Raw genomic sequence first — 23,781 nt, 5'->3', positions numbered from 1 at the left:
TTGTGCCAGCTGTGGTGTGCTCCCAGTGGGCTCCCAGTGGGCTCCCAGTCACAACAACACTCCCGGGCATGCACGGGTGCTGGTCCCGGCTGCAGGCTCTGGGTGACGGGGGGGGGTCCCGTGGGTGCCGGGGGGGGTCCCTTGGGTGCAGCCCAGCACCCTGCAGCACAGAGGCCCCTTTGTCCGGCGGCGCCGGGTGCCACCAGCTCCCTTTGTCACCCTCTTGTTCTCCCCGGGGACAGCGGGGACGGCACCGCGGCACCCCTGGGGGGCACGCAGGGCACCCCGAGATGGGTGTGGGGGGGGGCACCGGGGCAGGAAGGGTGGCCGGTGGCTCAGCCCCGGTTACGAGAAGGGAGGAAGCAGGATACGGCCCCTGTGCTGCCGGGCTGGGGGCCAGGAGGTGACTTCGGTGTGACACATCGGGGGGGGGCCCTGCCGGGAAAGGGGGACACGGGGAGGGGGCCGGGAGGGACCCGCGTGGGGATGGGGGGGGATGGAGGGGACAGGGGGTGATGGAGGGGACAGAGAGGGGACAAGGAGGGGACAGGAGGTGATGGAGGGGACAAGGAGGGGATGGAGGGGGCGGGGAGGGGATGGGGGGGACAGGAGGGGATATTGGGGACAGGGAGGGACAGGGCGTGATGGGGACAGGGAGTGACGAAGGGGACAGGATGGGATGGGGGGGGCCGGGCAGCAATGGAGGGGACAGGGAGGGACAGAAGGGACAGGACAGGACAGGACAGGGCGGGGGGGGGCGTTGCGGGCAGGGGACGTTCCGGGGATCCCCAGCCCCACGCCCCCCGCCTTGGCACAGCCGCCCCCGTTCCCGGGGCTTCCCCGTTCCCAGGCTCCGGCCGGGCTCAGCCTTCCCGGAACCGTCCCGGGGGGGGCAGCGCGGGTTTCCCCCCCCCCGCCTCCGTCCCCCCCCCCCGTCCCGGGGCCGTTAAAAGGCGGCGGCGGGGCCAGGCTCGGCCGCCGAGCGGGACGCGGTGCCCCGGGCCATGCGCTGCGCGCTCCTGGCGCTCGTCCTCGCCGCCGCCACCGGGGCCGCGCCGGGTCCCTCCTGTCCCGTTACGGCCCCGGGGGGAGCCGAACCCCGGCCCCGGGGGGAGCCGGCCCCGAGGAGAGCCAAGGTACGGCCGGGATGGGACGGACCTGGGGGGGGCTGGGACGGATCGGGACAAAGCGGGATGCATCGGGACAGATCGGGACACAGCAGGATATATCGGGACATAGGATATATCGGGACATGTCGGGACATATCGGGATATCAGGACATACTGGGACATATCAGGATATATCGGGACATGCTGGAACATATCGGGACATATCGGGACATATCAGGACATACTGGAACATAATGGGACATACCAGGATATATTGGGACATATTGGAATATTGTGACATATCAGGACTTACTGGAACATATCAGGACATATCAGGATCTATTGCGACATAGCAGGACACAGCAGGACATATCGGGACATTGGAACATATCGGGACACAGCAGGACATATCAGGACATACTGGAACATATCGGGACATATCAGGATATATCAGGACATATCGGGACATAATGGAACATATTGGGACATATCAGGATATATTGGGACATATCGGGACATTGGGACATATCAGGACATATCAGGACACATCAGGACTGGCACCAGCTGGGAGGGATGCGACCCTCCCCAGCACCCCCAGGGGACAGCCGGGACCCTGCAGGGTGGGGACACCGGGGACAGGGCACGGGCTGGCACCCGTGGGGACAGCAGCACCGGGGACTGGGGACACCAGCACGGGCTGGCACGGTGCTGGGGGACACTGGTGTGGAGTCACGTGGTGCTGGGGACACTGGGACGGGATGGCACGGGGATCAGGGACATTGGCACGGTGCTGGGGGACACTGGTGTAGGGTCACATAGTGCTGGGGGACACTGGTGTGGGGCTGGCACAGCGATAAGGGACACTGGAATGGTGCTGGGGGGCACTGGGACGGGATGGGACAGTGACAAGGGACATTGGCACAGCGATGGGTGACACCAGGGTGGGCTGGGGGACACTGGTGTGGGGTCAGCCACCAATGGGTGACACCGGTGTGAGCTGGCACGGTGCTGGGTGACACCAGCATGGGGTGGTGGCACGGCGCTGGGGACACCGGGCGGGGGACATTGACACTGGGGGTCCCCGCCCCGGTGCCGTGCCCAACGCCCGCTCCCCGGCAGCGCTTCGCCTCGCTGCCGCGCTTCGTGGAGATGCTGGTGGTGGCGGACGAGTCGATGGCACGCTTCCACGGCGCGGGGCTGCGGCCGTACCTGCTGACGGTGCTGGCGGCCGCCGCCAGGTCCTTTCGGCACGGCAGCCTGGGCAACGCCGTGGAGCTGCGGGTGACGCGCCTGCTGGTGCTGGGTCCCGGCACCCCGGGGCCCCCCGCCACCACCAACGCCGCCCAGATGCTCCGCAACTTCTGCCGGTGGCAGCGGGACCTCAACGTCCCCGACGAGGACAGTCCCCTCCACTTCGACACCGCCATCCTCTTCACGCGGCAGGTGGGCAACGGGGACGGGCTGCGGGGTGATGGGTGGGGGGTGGCTGGGTCCCCATGGGTCCCTGGGTGCCCCCCCGAAGGTGTTTGGGTGCTGGCAGGGTGCCCAGGGCCTGTCCTGGGGAGTTCGGGTGCTTGGGGTGGGACCCTTGGGATTTTGGGGTGTGGGATGGGTTCTTGGGGTGCGGGATGGGTTCTTGGGGTGCTTGGATGCTGGTTGGGTCCCTGGGGTGTCCATGGGATTTTGGGTGGTCGCGGGGTTCCCAGAGCCCATCCCAGAGAGTTTAGGTGCTGGGCAGGATCCCTTGGGTGCTGGGCAGGATCCCTTGGGTGCCCACCAAGGTTTTTGGGTGCTGGTTGGGTCCTGGGGATGCTTTGTGGGTATTTGGGTGCTGCCAGGGCCCCTGAACCTCATCCCTGAGACTCTGCGTTTTTGGGGATCCCTGGGTCCCCTTCAACTGTGCGGGTGCCCCCAGGATCTCGGGGTGCAGGCAGGGTCAGTTGGGCACCCGTGGGTGTCTGGGTGCTCCAAGACGCCCCCCCCAGCCCTGTGCACCCCCCCCAGGACCTGTGTGGGACGGCCACATGCGACACCCTGGGCATGGCCGACGTGGGCACCGCCTGCGACCCCGAGCGCAGCTGCGCCATCGTGGAGGACGACGGGCTGCAGTCCGCCCTCACGGTTGCCCACGAGCTCGGTGAGCACCGGGGAGGGGGGGACACAAAGGGCAGGGCCCCCATCCCCGGCCAAACCCCCCCCGGGGGGTTCTGACAGCCCCGTCCCTGCGCAGGGCACATCTTCAGCATGCCGCACGACGACTCGCCGCACTGCGCGGAGCTCAACGGCCCCGCGGGCTCCTCGCGCCGCGTCATGGCCCCGGTCATGTCCTCGGTGCCCCCCGGCGAGATGTGGTCCCCGTGCAGCGCCCGCTTCATCACCGATTTTCTGGATAACGGCCACGGTACGACCCGCCGGCCCCCCCCACCAGCCCCCTGTGTCCCCTCCATCCCCGGGGACGCCCCGTGCAGCCGTGTCACCTCCCCGCAGGTCACTGCCTCCTGGACAAGCCCTCGGAGTGGCTGCGGCTGCCGACGGCGCTGCCGGGCGCCGCGTACCCGCTGGAGCGGCAGTGCCAGCTGGCTTTCGGCACGGACTCGCGGCACTGCGGGGAGGTGCAGCCGCCCTGCGCCGCGCTCTGGTGCAGCGGCCGTGCCGGGGGGCGAGCCGTTTGCCAGACCAAGCACTTCCCATGGGCCGACGGCACGCCGTGCGGGCCCAGCAGAGCCTGCATGAGCGGGCAGTGCGTGGGCATCGCCGCCGTGGAGGAGCTCAACGTGAGTGCCGGGACGCTCCGGGTGGGATTTGGGCACCACCGGCGGTGGTCTGACGGTTCGCTTCTCCCCTCGCAGACCCCCGTGGATGGTGCCTGGGGGCCGTGGGGGCCATGGGGCGGCTGCTCGCGGAGCTGCGGCGGCGGCGTCAGCTTCTCCCAGCGCTCCTGCAGCCGCCCCGCGCCCCGCAACGGCGGCCGCTACTGCCGGGGGGAGCGCAGCCGGTTCCGCTCCTGCAACACCGGGACCTGTCCCGGGAGCAACCGTGAGTGGGGGCCGCGATGGGGGCGCACCGGGAGGGTTTTGGGGGCAGCGCCGGTGCTGACGGTGCCCTGTGTCCCCCCTCTCCACAGCCCTGGCTTTTCGGGAGGAGCAGTGCGCCGCCTACAACCATCGCCCCGACGTCTTCAAGGGGCTGCCGGCCGCGGGGGACTGGGTGCCGCGCTACAGCGGCGTCGCCGAGAAGGATCGGTGCAAGCTGACCTGCCAGTCGCGCAGCCTGGGCTACTACCACGTGCTGGAGCCACGGGTGAGCGTCCCCGTCCCGCGTCCCCTTCCCCGTGGGGTGGCACCCCGGGGTGCTGAGGCCGTGGTTTGTGCGTGCCGCAGGTGGCCGACGGGACGCCCTGCTCGCCCGAGGGCACCGGGGTGTGCGTGCGGGGCCGCTGCGTCCCCACCGGCTGCGACCGCGTCATCGGCTCCAAGAAGAAATTCGACAAGTGCATGGTGTGCGGCGGTGACGGCTCCACCTGCACCAAGGTCTCCGGCGTCTTCACCAAGCCCCGGTGAGCACCCGAGGGTGGCGGCAGCACGGGGGGAGCACCCACGGGTGCCTGGCGTCCCCCTGCCACCCCCTCCAACGCTATCCCTGCCCCACAGCTTCGGCTACAACGACGTGGTCACCATCCCGGCGGGCGCCACGCACCTCCTGGTGCGGCAGGGCTCGCCGGCGGGCGGCGGTGACACCGGCGACAGCAGTGACAGCGGTGACAACGTCTACCTGGCGCTGCGGCAGCCGTCCGGCGGCTCCCTGCTCAACGGCGGCTACGTCCTGGTGCCCTCGGAGAGCACGGTGACGCTGGCGGGCGGCGTCTCGCTGCGCTACAGCGGGGCCACGGCCGCCACCGAGACGTTGGCATGCCGGGGGCCGCTGCGCGAGCCGCTGGTGCTGCAGGCGCTGGTGGTGGACGAGCGGCGCCCCCCCCGCTTGAGGTACAGCTTCTTCGCCCCCCGGCACCCGGCGGCGGTGTCGGCGTGGGAGAAGCAGAAAGCGGAGATTTTGGCGATTCTGCAGACCCGCCGGGCGTAGCGCTCGGGGTTATTTATTTGGTTATTTATTGCCCAGGGGGGGCACCCGCCCGCCCGTCTACCTCAGCCCCTCTCCTCGGGCACGGCGGGGGCCCCCCACCCCCCGGGCTGGTCTCGGGGGTCCCCCCCGCGTGGTCCCCGTCTCCCCTCAGCCACCCGCAGCGCGGCGGGGGGGTTATTTAAAGGTATTTATGGAGCTCACTCGCTGGTGTTGTGGTTCTTGGAGGGGGTGCCGGGCTGCATTGACCCCCCCCAGCCCTCCCTGCACCCATCTCCTGCACCGAGACTTCCATAGAAAGGGACTTTATTGGGTGCCAGCCCCCCCCCCCAAAAAAAAAATCCCCCAGCTGGTGCCCTGCAGCGCCTGGCACCCCTGGGTGCGCAGACGGCACCTCCCCGGGGTGCCCAGGTGCCAGAGTCCCCCCCGGTGGTGCGGAAGGTGGCCAGGCGTGGGGGTGCCGCCTCCCCCCGTTGGTTTTGGGGGGGGCTCAGATGTCACAGGCGGGCAGGGGGGCGTACGCGGGGCCGGCCGGGGTCCCGCAGCTGCAGGGGAAGAGCCAGGCGAGGACGCAGCCGCTGCCGAACACCCCCTGCAGCAGCGCCAGCTTGGCGCGACACCCCCGCGGCCGCTTCGCCTCCTTCAGCCCCCGGCCGCGGAGCTGCTCCGGCGCCGCCGGCTCGTCCGTGATGATGGACACGACCTGGGACGGGGGGGGGGGACACACAGGGACACAGGGATGTCACCGTCACTTCCCCCCCACGGCGTCCCCGAAATCCGCTCAGCCCCCCCTGACCTGGTCGTAGAAGACGACGGTGACGAAGGCGCCGAAGAGGAGGGACTCCAGCAGCAGCACGATGCAGTGGGCGCTGGGGGGGCGGCGTGGGGCCGAGGGCTGGCGCCGGCGGGGGGCAGCGCAGAGCCCTGGGGTCCCCCCAGCTGCCCCCCCCACAGCCCTGGGTCCCCCCACAGCCACCCATAGCCCTGAGATCCCCCCCTACAGCCCTCCGCAGCCCTGGGTGCCCCCACAGCCCAGTATCCACCCCCCTGCAGCCCCCCACAGCTCTGGGGTCCCCCCCAGCCCCACACAGCCCTGGGGTAGCCCCTGCAGCCCCCACACAGCCCTGGGACCCCCCCCCAGCCCCCCACTCACGTCTGGACTCTGTTTTCGGCTCCGTCTCCTCCCGCTGGCCCCAGCCACGCGACCAGCACCAGCCCCGCAGCGTAGGCGCTGGCCAGACCTGGCACAGAGCAGGGAGCCAGAGCCCGGTGCCAGGGGGCTGAGCCCCCCCCCCGGGGAGCCCCAATTCCCCCCCCGTGGACCCCCCGTGCCCCCGCTTACCGGCGTAGAAGAGGAACTGGATGAAATATTTCTGGTTTAACTCCCCGACGCAGTTATTGATCCTGCAGACAGACAGCGCGACGGGTGACACCTCGCTGTCCCTCTGGGGACACTGGGGGGGGGTCCCTAATGACATGGGGGGGGTCCCGGGGGGGTCCTGGGGCACCTACCAGGGGCAGTGGTGGTCCATGCGGCGCACGCAGCGGTGGCAGACGCGGCAGTGGTGGGCGCGGGGGGGGCGATACGCCTCGCAGCGGCTGCAGACCGTCCACTCCTCGGGGCTCTGGGGGTGGGGGGGCAGCGCTCAGCCCCCCCCCAACCCCAGGCATCCCCCCCAAAAAGCCCCCCCTGCCCCCAAAACCGGGGGCTCACCTGCTCCGATTTACGCGGGGCGGCGCTGCGCAGGTCCGAGAAGTCGATGGCGGTGCCGGGGAGGGGAACGGTGCCTGGGGGGGGTGTGGGGGGGTCGTGAGCCCCCAGCTCACCTCACCGGGGGGCCGGTACCGGTACGAGGAGGGGCCGGGGGGGGGCGGGCGGCGCTCACCGGGGTCGGCGAAGACGGCGCGCGTGTGGCAGGCCAGCAGCAGCAGCACGATGAGGTTGAAGGTCACGGCGTGGAACGGACACCACGGGCTGGGGGGTGGGGGGGGGCACAAAGGGGTCAGGGCAGCGCCGGCACCGCGGGGACCCCGGAGGCGTTGGGGGGACCCCATGGACCCCAAAGCCCGGGGACCCCACAGAGCCAGCACCCCGTAGATGTAGGGGGGGACCCTGGGGAGAGCCCAGGGACCCTGCACCCCAGGGACCTGCCGGGGACCCAAACCCCAGGGACCCAGGACCCTCAGGGGGGTCCCCACGGCCCAAGGGACCGGCACGGGGAGGCGACACCAGGCCCAGTGCCCCCCGGTACCTCCCGGTTCCCCCCTGATTCCCTTCTGGTTCCCCCAGTTCCCTCCCGATGCCCCCCAGATCCCCTCCAGTGCCCCCCGGTTCCCTCCCGGTTCCTCCCAGTTCCCCCCCGGTGCCTCCCGGTGCTTCCCAGCGTCTCCCAGTTCCCTCCTGGTTTCCCCCCGATGCTCCCCGGTTCCCTCCCAGTCCCTCCCGGTTCCTCCCGGTGCCCTCCGGTTCCCCTCGGTGCCCTCCCAGTTCCCTCCCAGTTCCCCCCGGTGCCTCCCAGTTCCCTCCCAGTTCCCTCCCAGTTCCCTCCCGGTCCCTCCCAGTTCCCTCCCAGCGCCCCCCGGTGACTCCCGGTTCCCCCCCGGTTCCCTCCCGGTTCCCCCCGGTGCCACCTGCCGCGGAGGGCAGGCCCGGGCAGGACGTGTGCGAGCACGGCGTAGTCGGCGTATCCCACGCTGAGGTAGGCGAGCAGCGGGCAGAGGGCGCCGCACGGGTCCCGCCCGCACCGCGCCGCCGCCGCCGCCGCCGCCATCCCGGCGCCCCCCCCCCCCGCCGCCACTTCCGGCTCTGCCGCCGCGCCCAATCGGAGCGCCGGCTCGGCGTGACGTCACGAGAAAAAGGGCGGGGCGACCGCACCAGCAGGGCGGTGGCGGCGTGCGCGGTTGCCGCGGCAACGGAGGGTGGGGTTTAGTAGACCACGCCCTATAAAGGGAGGTGCTTCGCAATGCCCCGCCCCCTATCGCTGGCTCGGCGTCCCCCCGGGTCCTAGCGCCCGCCCGCCGCCGGTGTCGGCCCCGCGTCCCCCGCCCCCGGCTCCCCCCCCGGGCCGTCCCCCGAGCCCTGCCCGGTCCCGCCCGGTCCCGGCCCCGCCCTCCTGCAGCCGCGCGGCCCCTTTAAGGCCTCGCCACGTCCGAGATGGCGGCGGCCGGGAGGGGCTGAGCCCGGCGGCGGCGGCGGCGCCCACCGGGGGCGGCTTCAGCACCACCGGGAGCTCCGGGGCCGCTCCCTCGGTTCCGCAGCGTCCCCGCCATGAGGCCCGGCCCCCGCGCGCACCCGGCCCAGGCCCCGGGGGCGGCCCCGTGAAGGCCCCGGTGCTGCCCGGTGAAGGCCCCGCCCGGCGAAGGGAGGCTCCGGGACCGCCCCGGTGAGGACCCGGCGGGGGAGAGCTCCGGGGAGGCCGCCCGGTAACGGCCCGGGCTGGTGGAGGCCCCGGTGAGGGGAGGCTCCGGACCCGTGAAGGCCCCGGGACCGGCCCGGTAAGGCCCGGCCCAGCGAAGGGAGGCTCCGGGGAGGCCACCGGGAACCGTCCCGGTGAGGCCCAGCCCGGCGCAGGGAGGCCGCCCGGTGAAGACCCCGGCCCGGTGAAGGCCCCGGCGAAGACCCGGCGCAGGGAGGCTCCGGGGAGGCCTCCCGGTGCAGGCCCCGTTCCCGGTGCAGGCCCCGGAGCAGGCCCGGTCCCGTCCCCGCCATGCTGCGGCGGTTGCTGGAGCGGCCGTGCACGCTGGCCCTGCTGGTGGGCTGCCAGTTCGCCTTCGTCGCCTACTTCTCCCTCGGCGGCTTCCGCAACCTCACCTCGCTCTTCGGCCGCGCCGCCGGCCCCGTCTTCGACTACACGCGCACCCACGACGTCTACGCCAACTTCAGCCGCCTGCAGCCCCCCGCCGCCCGCCTCGACGCCGACCCCGCGCAGCCGCCCCCCTACTGCCCCGAGCGCTCGCCGTTCCTCGGTGAGTGGCGGCCGGGTGGCCCTGACCCCCCCCCCGGGGGGCTTCGGTGTGAGCTGGGGGGGATCTCTGAGTCCCCCCACCACGGGGACCGGTTTTTGGGGTTTGTCCCCGCCCGGTCTCCATCGCCCCGTTTCCCCCGTGCAGTCGGCCCGCTGACGGTGAGCTTCAGCCGGGTGCCCACCCTGGAGCAGATCCGGGCCAAGAACCCGGCGGTGCAGCCGGGGGGCCGCTACCAGCCGGCCGCCTGCGAGGCTCGCGCCCGCACCGCCGTCATCGTCCCCTACCGCAACCGCGAGAGCCACCTGGGCTACCTGCTCTACTACCTGCACCCCTTCCTGCAGCGCCAGCAGCTGCAGTACGGCATCTACCTGGTGCACCAGGTGAGTACCGGGGGACGGGGGTGGCCGTGGGGTTCAGCCTGGGGGGGTCCGGCCGCTCCCAGCTGCCTTTTTTGCTTTTTTTGCTTTTTTTTCCCCTTTTTTCCCACCCAAAAAACCCCGCAGGCAGGCAACGGCACCTTCAACCGCGCCAAGCTGCTGAACGTGGGGGTGAAGGAGGCGCTGAAGGACGAGGAGTGGGACTGCCTCTTCCTGCACGACGTCGACCTCATCCCCGAGAACGACTACAACCTCTACACCTGCGACCCCTGGAACCCCAAGCACGTCTCGGTCGCCATGAACAAGTTTGGGTACAAGTAAGTGGTGGGGGTGAGGTGTGTGGGGGGGGGGACACCCACGTGGCCGGCCCCGCCGCCGCCTGGCTCAGCCGCTGGGGTGTCCCCGCAGCCTGCCCTACTCGCAGTACTTCGGGGGGGTCTCTGCTCTCACCCCGGACCAGTACATGAAGATCAACGGCTTCCCCAACGAGTACTGGGGCTGGGGCGGCGAGGACGACGACATTGCCACCAGGTAGGACATTGCCACCAGGTAGGACGTGGCGCGGTGCTGTTCCCCCCCCCCCCCCCCTCCCTGGGTCACTCCCTCGCTACCAGGAAAAGCAATGTTCCCGCGTCCCTGTGTCCCATTTCCTCGTGGGGACAAAGCGTGGGGGTGGCTTTGCCAGCACGCTGGCGGGTGGCCAGGCAGGTGTGCCCGAGCGTCCTGGTGACGTGGGGACTGCCGCAGGGTGCGCCTCGCCGGCATGAAGATCGTCCGGCCGCCCGTCTCCATCGGCCACTACAAGATGGTGAAGCACAAAGGCGACAAAGGCAACGAGGAGAACCCGCACAGGTGGGGAGCGGGCTCGGGACGGGCACGGGGCCACCCGTGGGTGCCGGTGGGCGTGCGGGGGGGGGTGCCACAGGGTGACAGCCCCGCTGTCCCCACAGGTTCGACCTGCTGATCCGCACGCAGCGGATGTGGACGCAGGACGGGATGAACTCCCTCACCTACACGCTGCTGGCCAAGCACCTGCACCCCCTCTACACCAACCTGACCGTGGACATCGGCAGCGACCCCCGCGCCGGCCGAAGCCGCCAGGGCCCCGGACGCGAGGGACAGAGGTACCGCAACAGCAACAGCCCCTTCCGGGAGGAGATGCTGCGCAAGCTGCCGGGGCTGGGGGACCTCAGGCTGGCCCTGTCCCCGCGGCTGCCCACCGCGGCCAACGGCACCCGGGGCACCGCCGGCTCTGCCGGGGGGGTCACCCAGCGCAGCCCCGAGGTGACCAGGGTTGGTGGCAGCTCGGCTGGGGCGGAGGGGACCCTTCCCACACACCACGGGTACAACCAGAGCTGGCCGCCGGGCCCCCGTTAGCCCCCGCCGTGAGGACTGTTGGCTGGGAACCGGCACCGTGATGGGGGCCCCCCCCACCCCGGGCACGCACCGGCTGCCAGGGCCGGCTCGTGCTGTTGCCTTGCTGGAGAGACTGTGGGGAGCAGCGAGCACGGAGCAGCCCGGGGAGCTGCCGGCTGCAGGGCTGGTGCCTGGCACGGGGGGGGGGGAGCCCCTCAGAAAAGGGGACGGGGGAGAGCCGGGGGCTGTGGGGCCAGGCTCGGCCCCCTCTCCTCGGTGGCTTGCAGGTGCCTGGAGAGAGTTGCAGGCTCCGCTGCTGGTGTGCGGTTATTTATTCTATTTATGAGCTGCTCCCTGGGCCTTTATAAGGGGTTTTCCATTAAAAGAACAACACTTTGTCCTACTGCTGCTGCCTGCTGGGATGGGGAGAGCCGGGATGGACCCCCCCAGGGGGGAGCTCAGCTCCCCAGGAGCTGCCCCACGGCCGCTTTGGCGCTGGCGATGCAGTCGTTGACGGAGACCCCGGCGTAGGAGGCGCCCACGAGGCTGAGGGGCAGCCGCTGCTCCGCCAGGAACCGGCTGATGCGCTCTGCGGGACGGACAGACGGACGGACAGACGCAGGGTGGCAGCCTCTGTATGTCCCCCGTGTCCCCACGTCCCCCCGTGTCCCCCTCCCCAGCCTTACCCGTCCGCTGCCAGTGGCCCAGCGTGTACTGGGGGATGCAGGCCTGCAGAAGGAGCAGCCGGTGAGCCCCGGGACCCCCTGGGACCCCCCCTGACGCCCCCCAGACCCCCCCCACCCCATCACCCACCTGCTGCACCCTGACGATGCTGCGTGCCGGTGCCACCGCCAGCCCCAGCTGCTCCCGCGCCGCCGCCTGCGCCCGCTGCAGCAGCGTGGCCGGGGCCGCGGCCGCCGGGTCCCCGAAAGCTCGCGTGAACCAGGCGCCCCCCAGCATCACCTGCGGCAGAAACAGGGGTCCCGTGAGCCCCCCCCTCGGTATTTCCCCCTCCCCTTTATTCCCCCGGGGCCCCTCACCCACCGTCAGCCGCACCGAAGCCGGCCCCGTGCCGTCGTGCTGCGGGAAGGCCACCGAGTCGTAGACGATGCCCAGGAGGGAGTCATCCTCGGAGGAAGGCACCAGGTGCCCGAAACCCTTTAGGGAGGAGGAGAGGGGTGAGCAAGGGGGTGGGGGGCACCCCTGGGTGCTGGGGGGGGGGTCCTGGGTGTGGGGCTCTCACCGTGACGGGCAGCGTGACACCCTCGTACTGCAGGTTCACCACGGCCACGGCCACCGTGGGGATGCGCCGCAGCTCCTGCGCCAGCGGCTCGGCCTCGGCCGGCAGCGCCTCCGCCAGGGCTGGAAGCAGAGTTTGGGGAGGGTTTGGGCGGATTCAGGGGGATTTTGGGGTGTTTGGGGAGCCCCAGCACCCACCTGCGGCTGGGAGGGCGCTGATGACATGGTCGGCTGTCACGGTGCCATCCGCCAGGGTGAGCTGGGGGGAGAGGGAAGGGGGGAGCTGGGAGGGGGTCTCGGGGTCCTGGCACCCCCAAATGTCCCCCCCTCAAAGCTATGGGGTGAGCCTGGGGGTTCCCCCGGGGGTCTTGGGGGTTTCCCCGGGGGTCGCAGCCACCTTAACTGGAGGTGAAACGTCCTGGAGTCCCCAAATTCGGGGAAGGAGCCCAGGGGTCCTGGCCCCCACCCCAACTACAGGGAGGGGACCCCCCCAAATTATGGGACAGGATCAGGGGCATCCCAGCACCCCCAAACTACAGGGCATGAACCCAGGGCTCCCAGCACCTCCCTGAGCCAGCACCCTGACCCTCGTGCCACCCCGGGAGGGGACAGGAACCACATTTTTTGGGAAGAGGACCCCCCCCCGAGGGCAGCGCGGGTCCCTACCTGCCAGCGGCCGTCGTGGCGGCGCCGCAGGCTGCGCAGGGGCGCGTGGCAGCGCAGCTCGACGCCGCGGGGGCGCAGGAAGGCGGCCAGCGCCTCGGGCAGGGTCTCCATCCCGCGCCGCAGCGACCACTGGCTCCAGCGCTCGGCACGCGCCCGCCGGCTCAGCCCCGACTCGGCCCCACGCTCCTGCCCTGCGGGGACACAGCACCTCGGGCACCGTGCCACCGGGGTCACCCTCGTGTCCCTTCCCACGTCCTACTGGTGTCCCTGCACCAGGGGTGTCCCCTCATGCCGTAGTGGCAGCTCCATGGTGTCCCCACGTGCCATAGTGGTGGCATTAGGGTGTCCAGGCACCACACTGGCAGCCTTGGATGTCCCCTTGGTGTCCCCATGTGCATGTCCCCCTAGTGGCAGCACTGAGGTGTCCCCACATGCCATGGTGGTGGCACCAGGGTGTCCCCATGTGCCATAACGGCAGCACCAGGGTGTCCAGGCACCACGCTGGCATCCTGGGGTGTCCCCCCTGTGTCCCCTCGTGCCATAGTGGCAGCACCAGGGTGTCCCCACGTGCCATAAAGGCGGCACCAGGGTGTCCAGGCACCACACCGTCAGCCTGTGCTGTCCCCTCGGTGTCCCCACATGCCCCGGGGGCAGCATTCGGTGCCCCCTCGGTGTCCCCACCCCTCCTCTCACCCGCTCCCAGCGCCAGCCCCAGCAGCACGGAGCGCCGGCGCCGCTCGGCGTGGAAGAGCGCGGGGAAGCAGGAGCGGACGCTGAGCTGCCGGCAGTCCCCGGCGAACACCCCCCGGCACAGGCTGTCCACCGCGATGTCGGCCACCTGGGGGGGGGGTGACAAAGGCAGGAGGGGGTGAGGCAGCCCCTGCAGCCCCCTGATAAGCCCCCCCCCGGTGTTATCACCCCCCGGCAGGCACCCACCTCCCGGCCGAAGCGGCGGCGGGCGAAGGCGTGCACGCTCTCATCGGGATCCTTCCCCGCTGGGGCCAGCAGATCCCGCAGCCCGCTCCACAGCAGCGCCCGCGAGAAGGGGGGCACCGGCCGAAACAGCCCCCTGGGGACGCGGGGAGGGGGGTGTCAGGGGACGGGAGCCCCCAGGGGGGGCGGTGGGAGGGGTTTTGGGGGGGTGGCACCTACCCCAAACCCGAGGGCAGCTTGTGCAGGGCGCCGGAGGAGTAGAGGAAGCGGTGCCTGGAGGCCGGGTGGTCCCCGGGGACGGGCAGGACCTCGCTCTCCAGGCCCAGCTCTGAGATCTGTGGGGTCACGGGGAGGATGGGGATGGGGATGGGGACAGGACCCCCCCCCGGGACCCCCCCAGATACCAGCACCAAGCTGGAGACCCCGCAGAACCCAACCAGGGACCCCCAAGAGCCCGGCACCCACCCGGGACCCCCCTCCAGCTCCATTCAGCCGTCCCCAGGGTCCCTCAGCACCCCCCTAGGGACCCCCCAAGACCCCGACACCCCCCCCCAGGACCTCCCCGAGACCCCAATACCTTCCCAGCCCCCCCCCGCAAGACCCTGGCACCCCTTTAGGGACCCCCCAAGACCCCGACACCCCCCAGGGATCCCCCCCCAGGACCCTGGCACCCCCCAGTAACCCCCCAATACCCCCCTAGGGACCCCTCCCCAGCCCCCTGCACTCACCCTAGCCCCCCTGGGACCCCCAGACCCCCACCCCAGGGCCCCCCCCATTACCATGTGCAGGGTGTCGGTGCCCACCGCCCCCCCGGGCCGGACTCCCCTGGGCCCGTGCTCGAAGACGGCCCCGTCCTCGGTGCGGGTGCTCTGCAGCCACCCCCCGAGGCGGCCGCTGGCCTCCAGCAGCACCACCTGGGGGGGGGGGGAGAACCGTGGTCACGGCCACCGGGGTGGGCACCGGGGGGGCACCGGGGAGGAACTGGGGAACACGGCGGGGGCACTGGGGGGGCATTGGGGTGGACCGGGGGGCACCGGGGGGGATCGGGAGGGATCGGGGGGGCACCGGGGGGGTCCGGGGTGGCACCGGGAGGGGTCGGGGGGGGACCGGGAGGGAACCAGGGGGCACCAGGAGGCACCGGGGAGGACCGGGGGGTACCGTAGGGGACCGGGAGGAACCGGGGAGGACCGTGGGGGACCGGGGGGCACCGGGAGGGAACCGGGGAAGGGGCTCAGAGCCCCCCCGGTCCCTCCCCGCTCACCTTTGGCGGCCGGGGGGCTCGGGCCAGGTGGTAGCAGGCGGCCAGGCCGCTGATGCCGCCCCCCAGCACGGCCACGGTGCGCGGCATTGGGGGCGCTGCACGAAACTGGGGGGGGGGGGGCTCGGGGGTGCCCGGCCCGGCCGCGCCCCGCTCCCGGTTCCCCTCCGGACGCCGAAGCCGCGAGCACCGCTCAGGGCTGGGGGGGCCCCGCCCCTCCTCGGTGATTGGTGGAGAGGGAGGGGGCGGGGTTAACGGGAGCCAATGGCGAGGTGCTGTCTCATTGATGGACGCGGCGCGGGCCTCGCAGGCCCCGCCCTTAGGGTGGCTCCGCCCCCGTGGTGGCTCCGCCCCTGGTTGGCCCCGCCCTTGCACTAGATGCCCCGCCCCTCCCGCAACAAGCCACGCCCCCTCCCTATAAGACACGTGTAGAATAAGCCCTACCCCTTAAGCATAACCACGCCCCGCGTTTCTAGCCCCGCCCACGCGCCCACAACCACGCCCCCAGCTCCATAGCCACGCCCATTGCCTATAGACTCGCCCCCTTTCTAACCACGCCCCCTGTTCCATACCCCTCCCGTTGTTCTATAGCCCCGCCCCCTTGGTTTCTGGCCCCGCCCCCTGCCCCATAGCCCCGCCCTTCCCTTTTAGCCCCGCCCCCTCTCTCTGCCCCCCCAGCCAGAGCTCCCCCCCCCAAATACCCCCGAAACTCCTCGTTTTCGGTCTTTTTTTAATAAATTTATTCACAAAAGCCCCTGGTGGGGCCGCCGGGGCTCTGTACAGCCGCCCGCCCGCGGCCCCCCCCCCCCCCGGCAACCGGGGACCGGGACTTGGAGGGGGGGGAGGGGGGGTCCCAGGAGGGTGGGAGGAGGAAGAGGGGGTCCCGGGGGGGGGTCCCGGGGGGGGGCAGCTCAGGGCCTCCTGCCGGGGGGGTCGTGGAGCTCGTAGAAGAGGACGTAGCCCTCGCTGGACGGCACCTGGTTCTCGCTGATGGGCGACACGCTGCGGCCGCAGCCTCAGCACGGAGCCACGGGGGGGGTGAAAGGGTCGAGGGGGGGGTCAAGGTTTTGGGGGGGGTCAATTTTTGGAGTGGGGGCACCTACCGGGAGTCGTTGTAGAGCCGCCAGCCCGAGGGGTCGCGGCAGAAGGCGGTGTAGTGGCCGTAGTGCACGCTGCCCGAGTGGTTGCAGAGCGCGTAGAGGCTGTACACGGGGCTGCCTGCGTGGGGGGGGGGGCAAATCTCAGCGCTGAGACCCCCCCCCTTGAATCCCTGCCCCCCTCCGTGACCCCCCCCGGCCCCCCCTTACTTACCCGCCTTCTCGCTGGCGAACTCGCGCAGGTTGAGCTGCTGCAGGGGGAAGTCGACGAAGACGGAGCACTTCTTGATGGAGTAGCGCGTGGTGGAGAAGCGGTTGAGGTCTGGGGGGGGGGGTGGGGTGCCCGGGGGTTAAGGGACATCACCCGGACGAGGCAGGGACCCCCCCCCCGAGACCCTCCCCAAAAATAAAACCAGCCCGATCCTGAAGGATACGCAGCACCAGGACGCGGGGGAAGCGCTGGATGGTGAGCTTCTTGGTGCTGCGCGTGCGCTGCCGGCACTTGTCGCACACGGGCGCGTTCTCCGAGTCCAGCTCCTCCTCCTTGGTGAAGAGGCTGAAGCAGTCGTGCAGCGAAACCTTCCCGCCCGCGAAGCTCTTCTGCGAATGATGGGGGGGCTCGAATTAACCGGGGGGGGCTCCAATTAACCACGGGGGGATCAATTAAGCAAGGCGGATCCCGTCCTACCTTGGGGATGGGCAGCGAGAGGTCGCAGAAGACCTCGAAGGTGGTGGAGCGGTAGCCGCACGCCTGGCACTTCAGGCAGCTCTTCAGCTGCCCCACGAAGAGGTCTGGGGGGGGCCAGGGGGGGTCAGCACGGCCCCAAAAACCTGGGGACCCCCCCCCCTCGCCACGAGGGGCTGCCCCGCGGTGGCCGCGCTCACCCACGATCTTGCTGTCCTCCCTCTCCAGGTAGCGCTTCCACATCAGGTTGGCGCGCTCGTCGTCGCTGCGGGGGGCCAGGGGGGGACAGTGAGGGCCCGTGTCCCCCCCCCCCGTGTCCCCCACCCCCCCCCCAGTGTCCCCCCAACCTCAGCGTGTCGCTGTCCTCGGGCGCGGGGGGGCGGCGGGTGTCCGCCAGGATGCTGGGCGTCCTGCGGGCCTTGCGGTTGATCTCGGCGTGGAGCCGGTCCATGAAGAACTTGAGGAACTCCTGCGCGTCCTGCTGGCTGCAGCGCGCGGCCCTCAGCACCCATGGGTGCCCCCAGGCCCCGCCGGATCCCACGGGCAGACTCAGACCCCCTCGGAGGGGCAACAAGGGGGAAGGGTTCGACCCCCGCCTCACCGCTGCGGCGCCCTGGGGACCTCCAGCACCCAAGTGGGGGATGGGGCTGAGCACCCAAGGGTGCCCCCAGCACCCAAGTGTGGGGATCAGGGTGAGCACAGCACCCATAAGGACGGTGCTGAGCACCCACAGCCCCCAACCACAAAGGGTGAGCACCCAGGGGTACCCCCAGCACCCAACTACGGGGACCAGGGTGAGCACAGCACCCATAAGGACGGCGCTGAGCACCCCCAGCCCCCACCCACAAGCGGCGAGCACCCAAGGGTGCCCCCCAGCACCCAACCACACGAGATAAGGAACAAACACCCCCGAGTTCCCCCCAAAACACCCACCCACGGACACGAGGCCGAGCCCCCGGCGTTCCCCCGCAGCCCCAACCAGCACCCAAGCGCGGGCACGAGGGCGAGCACCCATGGGTGCTGCTGACCTGTATCCGGTGAAGGAGGGGACGTATTTCTGAAACACGGCCTTGAAGCGCCCGGGGTTGACGGCCTCGGTGGGCTCGGGGTGCCAGAGCGCCGCGATGACATCGGCGAAGGCTGCGGGGGGGGGGAGAGCAGGCATCAGGGGGGTTTCTATCAAGGAGATCAGCACCCATGGGTGCTGGGGGGGGGTGGCACCCACCCTCGGTGAGCTCCTGGGGGGTGCGGGGCCCTGCGGGCTGCTCCTGCAGGTAGTCCTTGCGCAGGCAGTAGTCGCGCAGCGGCTTGGTGCTGCTCAGGCACTGCAGCACCGCGTTCATGAAGCACTGCGGGACGGAGGGACGTGGGGACGGGGATTTGGGGACACCGGGGACACTGGGACACGGGGAGGGGGGTGTGGGGGCAGTGGGGAGAAGGCAAGGGCTGAGGAAAGGGACATGGGGACACGGGGACAGAAACACGGGGACACGGGATGTGGGGACAAAGGCTGGGGACAGGGACGTGGGGACACAGGGATGTGGGGACATTGGGGACAAGGACTTGGGGAGAGGGATTTGGGGACACCAGGGACAAGGACTGGGGGCGGGGACACGGGGATGGGGATTTGGGGACACTGGGGGCAAAGACAGGGAACAAGGACATGGGGACTTGGGGAGGGGGATTTGGGGACAGGGACTGAGGACAGGGGGATGTGGGGACATGGGGAGGGGGATTTGGGGACACTGGGGACAAGGAGTGGGACAGGGACACGGGGCCACCGGACACAGGGCCACCGCGTGCTGCTGACCCCTTGTGCTGGGATGGGGACGGGGAAAACGCAAGGTGGGGGTGGCAGGACACGGGGACAGGGGGACAGAGGGACAGGGGGACAGGGGGACAAGGGGACATGGGGACAAGGGGCCCCCCCCTGCTTACCGTGTTGCCCAAATTCCGGAGCCCGACGTGGCCGGAGCCCAGCAGCAGCGCGTGGGGCGTCTGGGGGGACACCAGGACAGAGCCATCAGCCCCCCCCCCACGCCACCACCCCCCCTCGCCCCCACCCCCCCCTATTTTCCCCCAACCCCCCCCATTTTCCCCCCCCACCCCCCCCCTTTTACCTCTCTGTGCCCCAGCAGCAGCCCCAGGGCCCCCCCCGGCCCCCGGAGGTGAGGATGGGGCAGGAGGCCGGGGGGCAGCGGGGGGGGCCGCGGGGGGGGCAGCTCCAGCAGCGTGGTGCCCCACAGCCCCGCCATGGCACAGCGGGGACGGGACCGTGCCCCCCCCTCCCCGCCACCCCCCCCCTCTTCGTTAATCTGCCCCCCCCCACCCTCGTTAGCTTGATCCGATTTGCCCCCGGGGCTATTCTGGGCTCATCTTAGAGGGGGGGGGGATTAATTAGAGGTGGGGGTGGAGCCGGGGGGGGGGCCCTGGGTGGTGGCACCGTGCTGGGGGGGGCACAGATTTGGGGACAGCGATTTGGGGACAAGCTCCCCCCCGTCCTGCTGCCACCACCCTGGGGTTTCACCACTCTGGGACAAACTGGGGGGGGCAAAAACCAAGCGAGGACCCCCCCCACACCCCAAATCCCCCCCCAAAACCAGGATGTGACCCCCCCGTGCCCCCCCAACCCCTCTTACAGCCGCCTTCTCCTCGGGCCTGCCGGGGGCCGGACCCCTGCCCGCGGTGGTGGCGGTGGTGGCGGTGGGGGGGTGGTGGGAAGGGGGCGGCGGCGGCGAACCCCCGGGCACCGGCCCGTCGGGGGGGGTGGGGGGGCCACGAACGAACGGGGAGGGGCGGTCACGAGTCCGGGGCCAGCCCTCGTGGCGCACGGAGAGCAGCGGGGGCGCGCTGGGGGGGCCACCGTTGACCCGGCGTAGGGACGAGCTCCTCCGGAGAGCCGAGGCGTTGACGGTGCTGCCGGTCCCGGGGGGGGTCCCGAGGGTGGTCCCGGTGGTGGTGGTGGTCCCGGGGGGGTGTGAGGAAGAGGAGGAAGAGGGGGGGGGGACGCCGTCCCGCAGCGCCAAGCGGCTGAGCGCCGCCGCCACCTCCTCGCCGCTCAGGTCGCCGATGCTGACGGATTTGGAGCGCGCCAGGTTGCCGCGAGGACGGCGCTCAGCGGCCGGCAGCGAGAAGGACGCGGAGGAAGAGGAGGAAGAGGAGGAGGAAGATGAGGATGAGGAGGACGATGAAGACGAAACGCCGCCTGGGGGGGCCGTGCTGCCACCGCCACCCCCCCCCGCAGCGGGGGAGCCGGGCACCCGCACCCCGTGGTCCGCTTTGAGGGGACCCCGGCGCGCGGCCGAGCCCCTTTTGGCCGCCCGGCCCCGCTCCAGCTCCAGCTTCTTGCCCCTTTCGTCCAAGGGGGGGGGCCGGGGGGGCAAAAGGCGCAGTTTGGGGGCCGGGGAGAGGCCGTTGGCGGCGGGGCTCAGCCCCCCCCCGGGACGCTCCTGGCTCAAGGCGCGGCCGGGGGGGTCGCGGCTGCGGCCCAGGCGTTGCTCCGAAGCCTGGGGCATGGTCGGGAGGAGCCTGGGGGGGGGCAAAAGGAGGGAGCTGGGGGGGGGGGGGAATAAAAAAAAATAAAATAAAAAATAAAAAATAAAAAATAAAAAAGGGAGGGGGTGCAGGGGGGGAGGAGGGGGCGGGGGGCGCCCACCTCTCACAGCCCCCCGAGGCGCGCGGCCGGCCGGAGCGTCCCGTCGGGGGGGGGCCTGCGGCGTTAAGAGAGGGGCCGGGTCATTTTGGGGGGGGGGTTTGGGGGGGGGGCAGGTCACCAGGTGTGGGGGGGGGGCAGGTCCCAGCTCTGAGCCCTCATCCCGAGACCCCCACCCTGTGTCTGTCCCCCCCCCCACAATGAGGCACCGTCCCGTGTCCTACCTGGGTGCTGCACCCCCCCCCCCGGTGCCACCCCCCCCGTGTCTCTTGGCCCCCACCTGGCCCTGCACCCCCCCTTCTGCCCCCTTCCCCCCCCCAGGACGTGCCCCCGGCCCAGCTCTGCCCCCCCCCCCCTCCCCTGCCACCCCACAGCCCCCCCAGGTGCCGCCCCCCCCCCCTCCCGGCACTGTCCCCCCCCCGTGTCCCACCCAGACACCGTCCCCTGACAGCCCCCGGACCCTGCCCCCCCCCATATCCCACCTGTGCCCCCCCCCACCCCAACCTGCCCCCATCCCCCCTATGTCCCACCTGCCCCCCACCCCCTGTCCCTCCTTCCCCTGTGCCCCCCCCATGTCCCACCTGCCCCCCCCCCAGTGCCACCACCCCCTGTCGACCCCCCCCGGGCCCTGTCCCCCCCCCGGGTCCCCCCCCCGGGTCCCCCCCCCGGGTCCCCCCTGTACCCCCCCAGTCCCCCCCCCCCCATGTCCCACCTGGGCCCTGCCCCCTGCCCTCCTGCCTGTGCCCCCCCCAGCCCCCCCGTGCCCCCCCCCGTGCCCCCCCTCACCCCCTTTGCCCCCCCCACACCCCCCTTGCCCCCCCCCACCCCCCCATTCCCCCTCCCCTCCCCCTATCCCCTCACTGCCCCCCCCCAGCACCCCCCTCGTTACCACCCCCTCCCCTTCCCCCTCCACCCCCCGTGCCCCCCCGGACCCCCCCGGGCCCCCCACCCACCTCCCGGTGGTCCCGGCCCCCCCCCAAACCCCTCGCCCCCCCCCCCCCCCCGGCCCCGCCGCACCTCCCGCGGGCCGCCATGGCAACAACTCCCGCAGCGCCCGCCGCCATCTTGGCTTCCCCCGCCCTCCGCCCCGCCCCCGGCGGCTTCACGGCGCCGCACTGCGCCTGCGCCGCGCCCAGCCCCGCCCCCTCCGCCTGACGCCTCCGCGTCGCCATGGCGACCGCTTCGTTCCTCCCCCCCCCCTTCTTAAAGGGGCCGCGGCCTTGTTAAAACACCGCCCCCCCAACCTCCCCGCGGAGCTCCACAGCCCCTCCCCAGCCACGGGGGGGGGCAGAATTTGCGGAGACCCCCCCGAAATGTTTGTTTGTCCCCCCCACCAAAGCAACAGCAGCAGGGGCAGGGCGAGGGCTGCAGCGTTTATTGGGGGACAGCAGGGAAAAAGGGGGGGGGAGGGGCTGCGGGGGGGGGGTCGGCACCTCCCGGGGGGGCGCTGCCCCCCCCCAGCGCCCCTCTCACTTCTCCTTGTGCTGGATCAGGCCCTTGGCGACGAGGTCGGGGATCTCCACGGCCAGCCAGGGGCCGAGCTGGGGGGGCGGGGGGCAGAGGTGAGGAGCTGGGGGGGGACAGCCCCCCCCGTGCCCCCCCCCCCTCATTTATGTGCCCCCCCCCACACTCACCCCCAGTGCCATGAGGTGCGCCAGCCCGAACTTGGGCACGTTGCGGGCCCACAGGGGCTTGAAGTGGTCGCTGAGGCAGATCTTGCCCCCCCTGTGGGGAGGACGGAGCCGTGAGCCCCCCCAGAACGAGCCCCCCCCCCCCCAAAAGCCTCCCCCCAAAAAAAAGAAGCCTCCCCCCCAAAAACAGCAAGCTTCTCCCCCAAAAAACAAGCCTCCCCCTAAAAAAAATGAGGTGTTCTCCCCCCAAAACGAGCCTGCCCCCCCTAAAATGAGCCCCCCCAACAAAAAAAAAAGCCCCTCCAAAAATGAGGATCCCCCCCCAAAATAAAAAAGCCCCCCCCCACCTGTACATCTTGGCCGTCTTCCCGTCCAGCTCCGGGATGGCGATCTCGGGGGCGGTGCCGGGGTACGTTACCGGGATCTGCACCGGAGGGGGGGGGCACGGGATGGGTCAGGACCCCCCCCCGGGGGGGGGACACACCTCCGGGACCCCCCCCCCGGTGCCCCCACTCACATCAAACTCGATGGCGAACTCGTACTTGAGCAGCTCGTGGATGTACCAGCAGCGCCCGAACCACCTGGGGGGGGGGCACAAACCGGAGGGGGGGGGGCACCGGGGGGTGTTTTACACGTGGCACCGGTGCCCCCCCCCCAGCCATACCGGGAGCTGCCCCCCCCCCATCACCCACCGGGTGCCCTCGGCGTTGGACTCGAGGCGGAACCAGTCGTTGTCGGCGTTCTTGTTGTTCTCCACGTACTGCGGGGACCCCCGGTAAAAACCCCGGGAACCCCCCCGGGACCCCTCCGGTAACCCCCCTAGGACGCCCCCCCCAGTAACCTCCCGGGACCCACCGGTAACCCCCCGGTATCCCCCTCAGTAACCCCCCAGGACCCCTCCGGTAACCCCCCTGGGTACCCCCGGTAACCCCCCCCCCAAGTAACTCCTCCGGTAACGCCCCCCCCGGGACCCCGTTCCCCGGTAACCCCCCTAAATCCCTGTTAACCCCCCCGGGAGCCCTCCGGTAACCCCCGGGACGCCCCCGGGACCCCCCCCAAGACACCCCGGTCACTCTCCCGTAACCCCCCGGACTCCCCGGTACCCCCCGGTAACCCCCCCAGTAACCCCCCCGGTACCGCCATTCACCGTTATCCCCCAGTCTGCCCCCGGTATCCCCCCCAGGACCCCCCGATACCCCCCCGGTAACCCCCGGTACCCCCCCAGTAGCCTCCCCGGTAACCCCATTCTCCGGTAACCCTCCCGGTAACCCCCCCGGTACCCCCCGTTCCCGGTGTCCCGGCGGGCGGCGCACCTGGATGAGCGCCCGGTACTCCTCCTTCAGCCTCTCCGCCCACCGCTCCCGGTCCCGCGGCCCCGCCGCCGTCCTCAGCAGCGGCAGCGCCGCCACCGCCCGCCGAGCCGCCTCCTCCGCCATCGCCGCCGCGCCCGGAAGCGGCGCCCGGGCCCCGGGAGGGGGCGGAAACGCGGCGCCGCCGCCATCTTTGCTGGGGGCGGTGGGGCGGAAGTGACGCTGCGAGGAGGGGGCGCGAAGCCAGGCGCCGCCATGTTGCTTAGGGGCGGGAGGCGCCGCGTCCGCCATCTTGAGTAGGGGCGCCTCCATCTTTAGTGCTGGCAGCGCTGAGTTTGCCAGGCCTCAGCCCTATTTTTTAATTTTTTTTTTATTTTTTATTTTTTTTTCCCGATCCCACACCACACCCAGGGGCACAGCAACCA

The 23,781-nt window shown here is 71.2% G+C and overlaps 6 protein-coding genes across 10 annotated transcripts; 2 read left to right on the top strand and 4 right to left on the bottom strand.

Annotated features, from left to right (window-relative positions):
* The first annotated feature begins 806 nt into the window (after window positions 1-806).
* Window positions 807-5,389, top strand: ADAMTS4 (ADAM metallopeptidase with thrombospondin type 1 motif 4). The gene is made up of 9 exons (XM_084500648.1): window positions 807-1,136; window positions 2,229-2,552; window positions 3,114-3,246; window positions 3,340-3,510; window positions 3,597-3,883; window positions 3,959-4,145; window positions 4,234-4,409; window positions 4,490-4,665; window positions 4,760-5,389. The coding sequence occupies exons 1-9, from the start codon at window positions 1,005-1,007 to the stop codon at window positions 5,187-5,189; spliced, it is 2,016 nt and encodes a 671-aa protein (XP_084356774.1). The 5' UTR covers window positions 807-1,004; the 3' UTR covers window positions 5,190-5,389.
* Window positions 5,390-5,475: 86 nt separating this feature from the next.
* On the bottom strand, window positions 5,476-7,975 carry LOC311425124 (palmitoyltransferase ZDHHC3-like). Its single transcript, XM_084500649.1, has 8 exons — window positions 7,818-7,975; window positions 7,073-7,161; window positions 6,901-6,974; window positions 6,699-6,811; window positions 6,529-6,590; window positions 6,340-6,427; window positions 5,983-6,055; window positions 5,476-5,889 (listed from the first exon to the last, which is right to left on the bottom strand). The coding sequence occupies exons 1-8, from the start codon at window positions 7,955-7,957 to the stop codon at window positions 5,677-5,679; spliced, it is 852 nt and encodes a 283-aa protein (XP_084356775.1). The 5' UTR covers window positions 7,958-7,975; the 3' UTR covers window positions 5,476-5,676.
* A 254-nt stretch (window positions 7,976-8,229) lies between these two features.
* On the top strand, window positions 8,230-11,288 carry B4GALT3 (beta-1,4-galactosyltransferase 3). Its single transcript, XM_084500889.1, has 6 exons — window positions 8,230-9,152; window positions 9,297-9,532; window positions 9,656-9,846; window positions 9,938-10,060; window positions 10,277-10,381; window positions 10,480-11,288. The coding sequence occupies exons 1-6, from the start codon at window positions 8,894-8,896 to the stop codon at window positions 10,904-10,906; spliced, it is 1,341 nt and encodes a 446-aa protein (XP_084357015.1). The 5' UTR covers window positions 8,230-8,893; the 3' UTR covers window positions 10,907-11,288.
* On the bottom strand, window positions 11,200-15,153 carry PPOX (protoporphyrinogen oxidase). 2 transcript variants are annotated; one of them, XM_084500887.1, is made up of 12 exons: window positions 14,985-15,152; window positions 14,503-14,637; window positions 13,943-14,058; window positions 13,727-13,859; window positions 13,484-13,628; window positions 12,791-12,981; window positions 12,323-12,383; window positions 12,129-12,247; window positions 11,930-12,043; window positions 11,699-11,848; window positions 11,572-11,614; window positions 11,200-11,474 (listed from the first exon to the last, which is right to left on the bottom strand). In XM_084500887.1, exons 1-12 carry the CDS (start codon window positions 15,069-15,071, stop codon window positions 11,344-11,346), a joined length of 1,425 nt encoding a protein of 474 aa, XP_084357013.1. In that variant the 5' UTR covers window positions 15,072-15,152; the 3' UTR covers window positions 11,200-11,343. The 2 variants fall into 2 exon arrangements, with proteins under 2 accessions (XP_084357013.1, XP_084357014.1); XM_084500888.1 differs by lacking the exon at window positions 14,503-14,637 and having other exon boundaries at window positions 14,985-15,153.
* Window positions 15,154-15,697: 544 nt separating this feature from the next.
* On the bottom strand, window positions 15,698-21,489 carry USP21 (ubiquitin specific peptidase 21). 4 transcript variants are annotated; one of them, XM_084500646.1, is made up of 13 exons: window positions 21,433-21,488; window positions 20,419-20,473; window positions 19,403-20,315; window positions 18,702-18,761; window positions 17,989-18,112; window positions 17,792-17,903; window positions 17,111-17,248; window positions 16,964-17,028; window positions 16,767-16,870; window positions 16,513-16,678; window positions 16,293-16,400; window positions 16,085-16,199; window positions 15,698-15,983 (listed from the first exon to the last, which is right to left on the bottom strand). In XM_084500646.1, exons 3-13 carry the CDS (start codon window positions 20,276-20,278, stop codon window positions 15,893-15,895), a joined length of 1,959 nt encoding a protein of 652 aa, XP_084356772.1. In that variant the 5' UTR covers window positions 20,279-20,315; window positions 20,419-20,473; window positions 21,433-21,488; the 3' UTR covers window positions 15,698-15,892. The 4 variants fall into 4 exon arrangements, with proteins under 4 accessions (XP_084356772.1, XP_084356773.1, XP_084356770.1 ...); XM_084500647.1 differs by having other exon boundaries at window positions 19,403-20,291; XM_084500644.1 differs by lacking the exon at window positions 20,419-20,473 and having other exon boundaries at window positions 19,403-20,291; window positions 21,433-21,489.
* A 280-nt stretch (window positions 21,490-21,769) lies between these two features.
* On the bottom strand, window positions 21,770-23,530 carry UFC1 (ubiquitin-fold modifier conjugating enzyme 1). Its single transcript, XM_084500534.1, has 6 exons — window positions 23,360-23,530; window positions 22,739-22,806; window positions 22,564-22,627; window positions 22,394-22,470; window positions 22,050-22,140; window positions 21,770-21,956 (listed from the first exon to the last, which is right to left on the bottom strand). The coding sequence occupies exons 1-6, from the start codon at window positions 23,480-23,482 to the stop codon at window positions 21,885-21,887; spliced, it is 495 nt and encodes a 164-aa protein (XP_084356660.1). The 5' UTR covers window positions 23,483-23,530; the 3' UTR covers window positions 21,770-21,884.
* Between the last annotated feature and the right edge of the window lie 251 nt (window positions 23,531-23,781).

The sequence above is a fragment of the Aythya ferina genome (genome assembly GCF_964211825.1).
Source record: "Aythya ferina genome assembly, chromosome: 29".
Taxonomy (NCBI): domain Eukaryota; kingdom Metazoa; phylum Chordata; class Aves; order Anseriformes; family Anatidae; genus Aythya; species Aythya ferina.
Note: the sequence above shows the minus strand (reverse complement) of the source record. Positions and strands in the feature narration are given on the sequence as shown.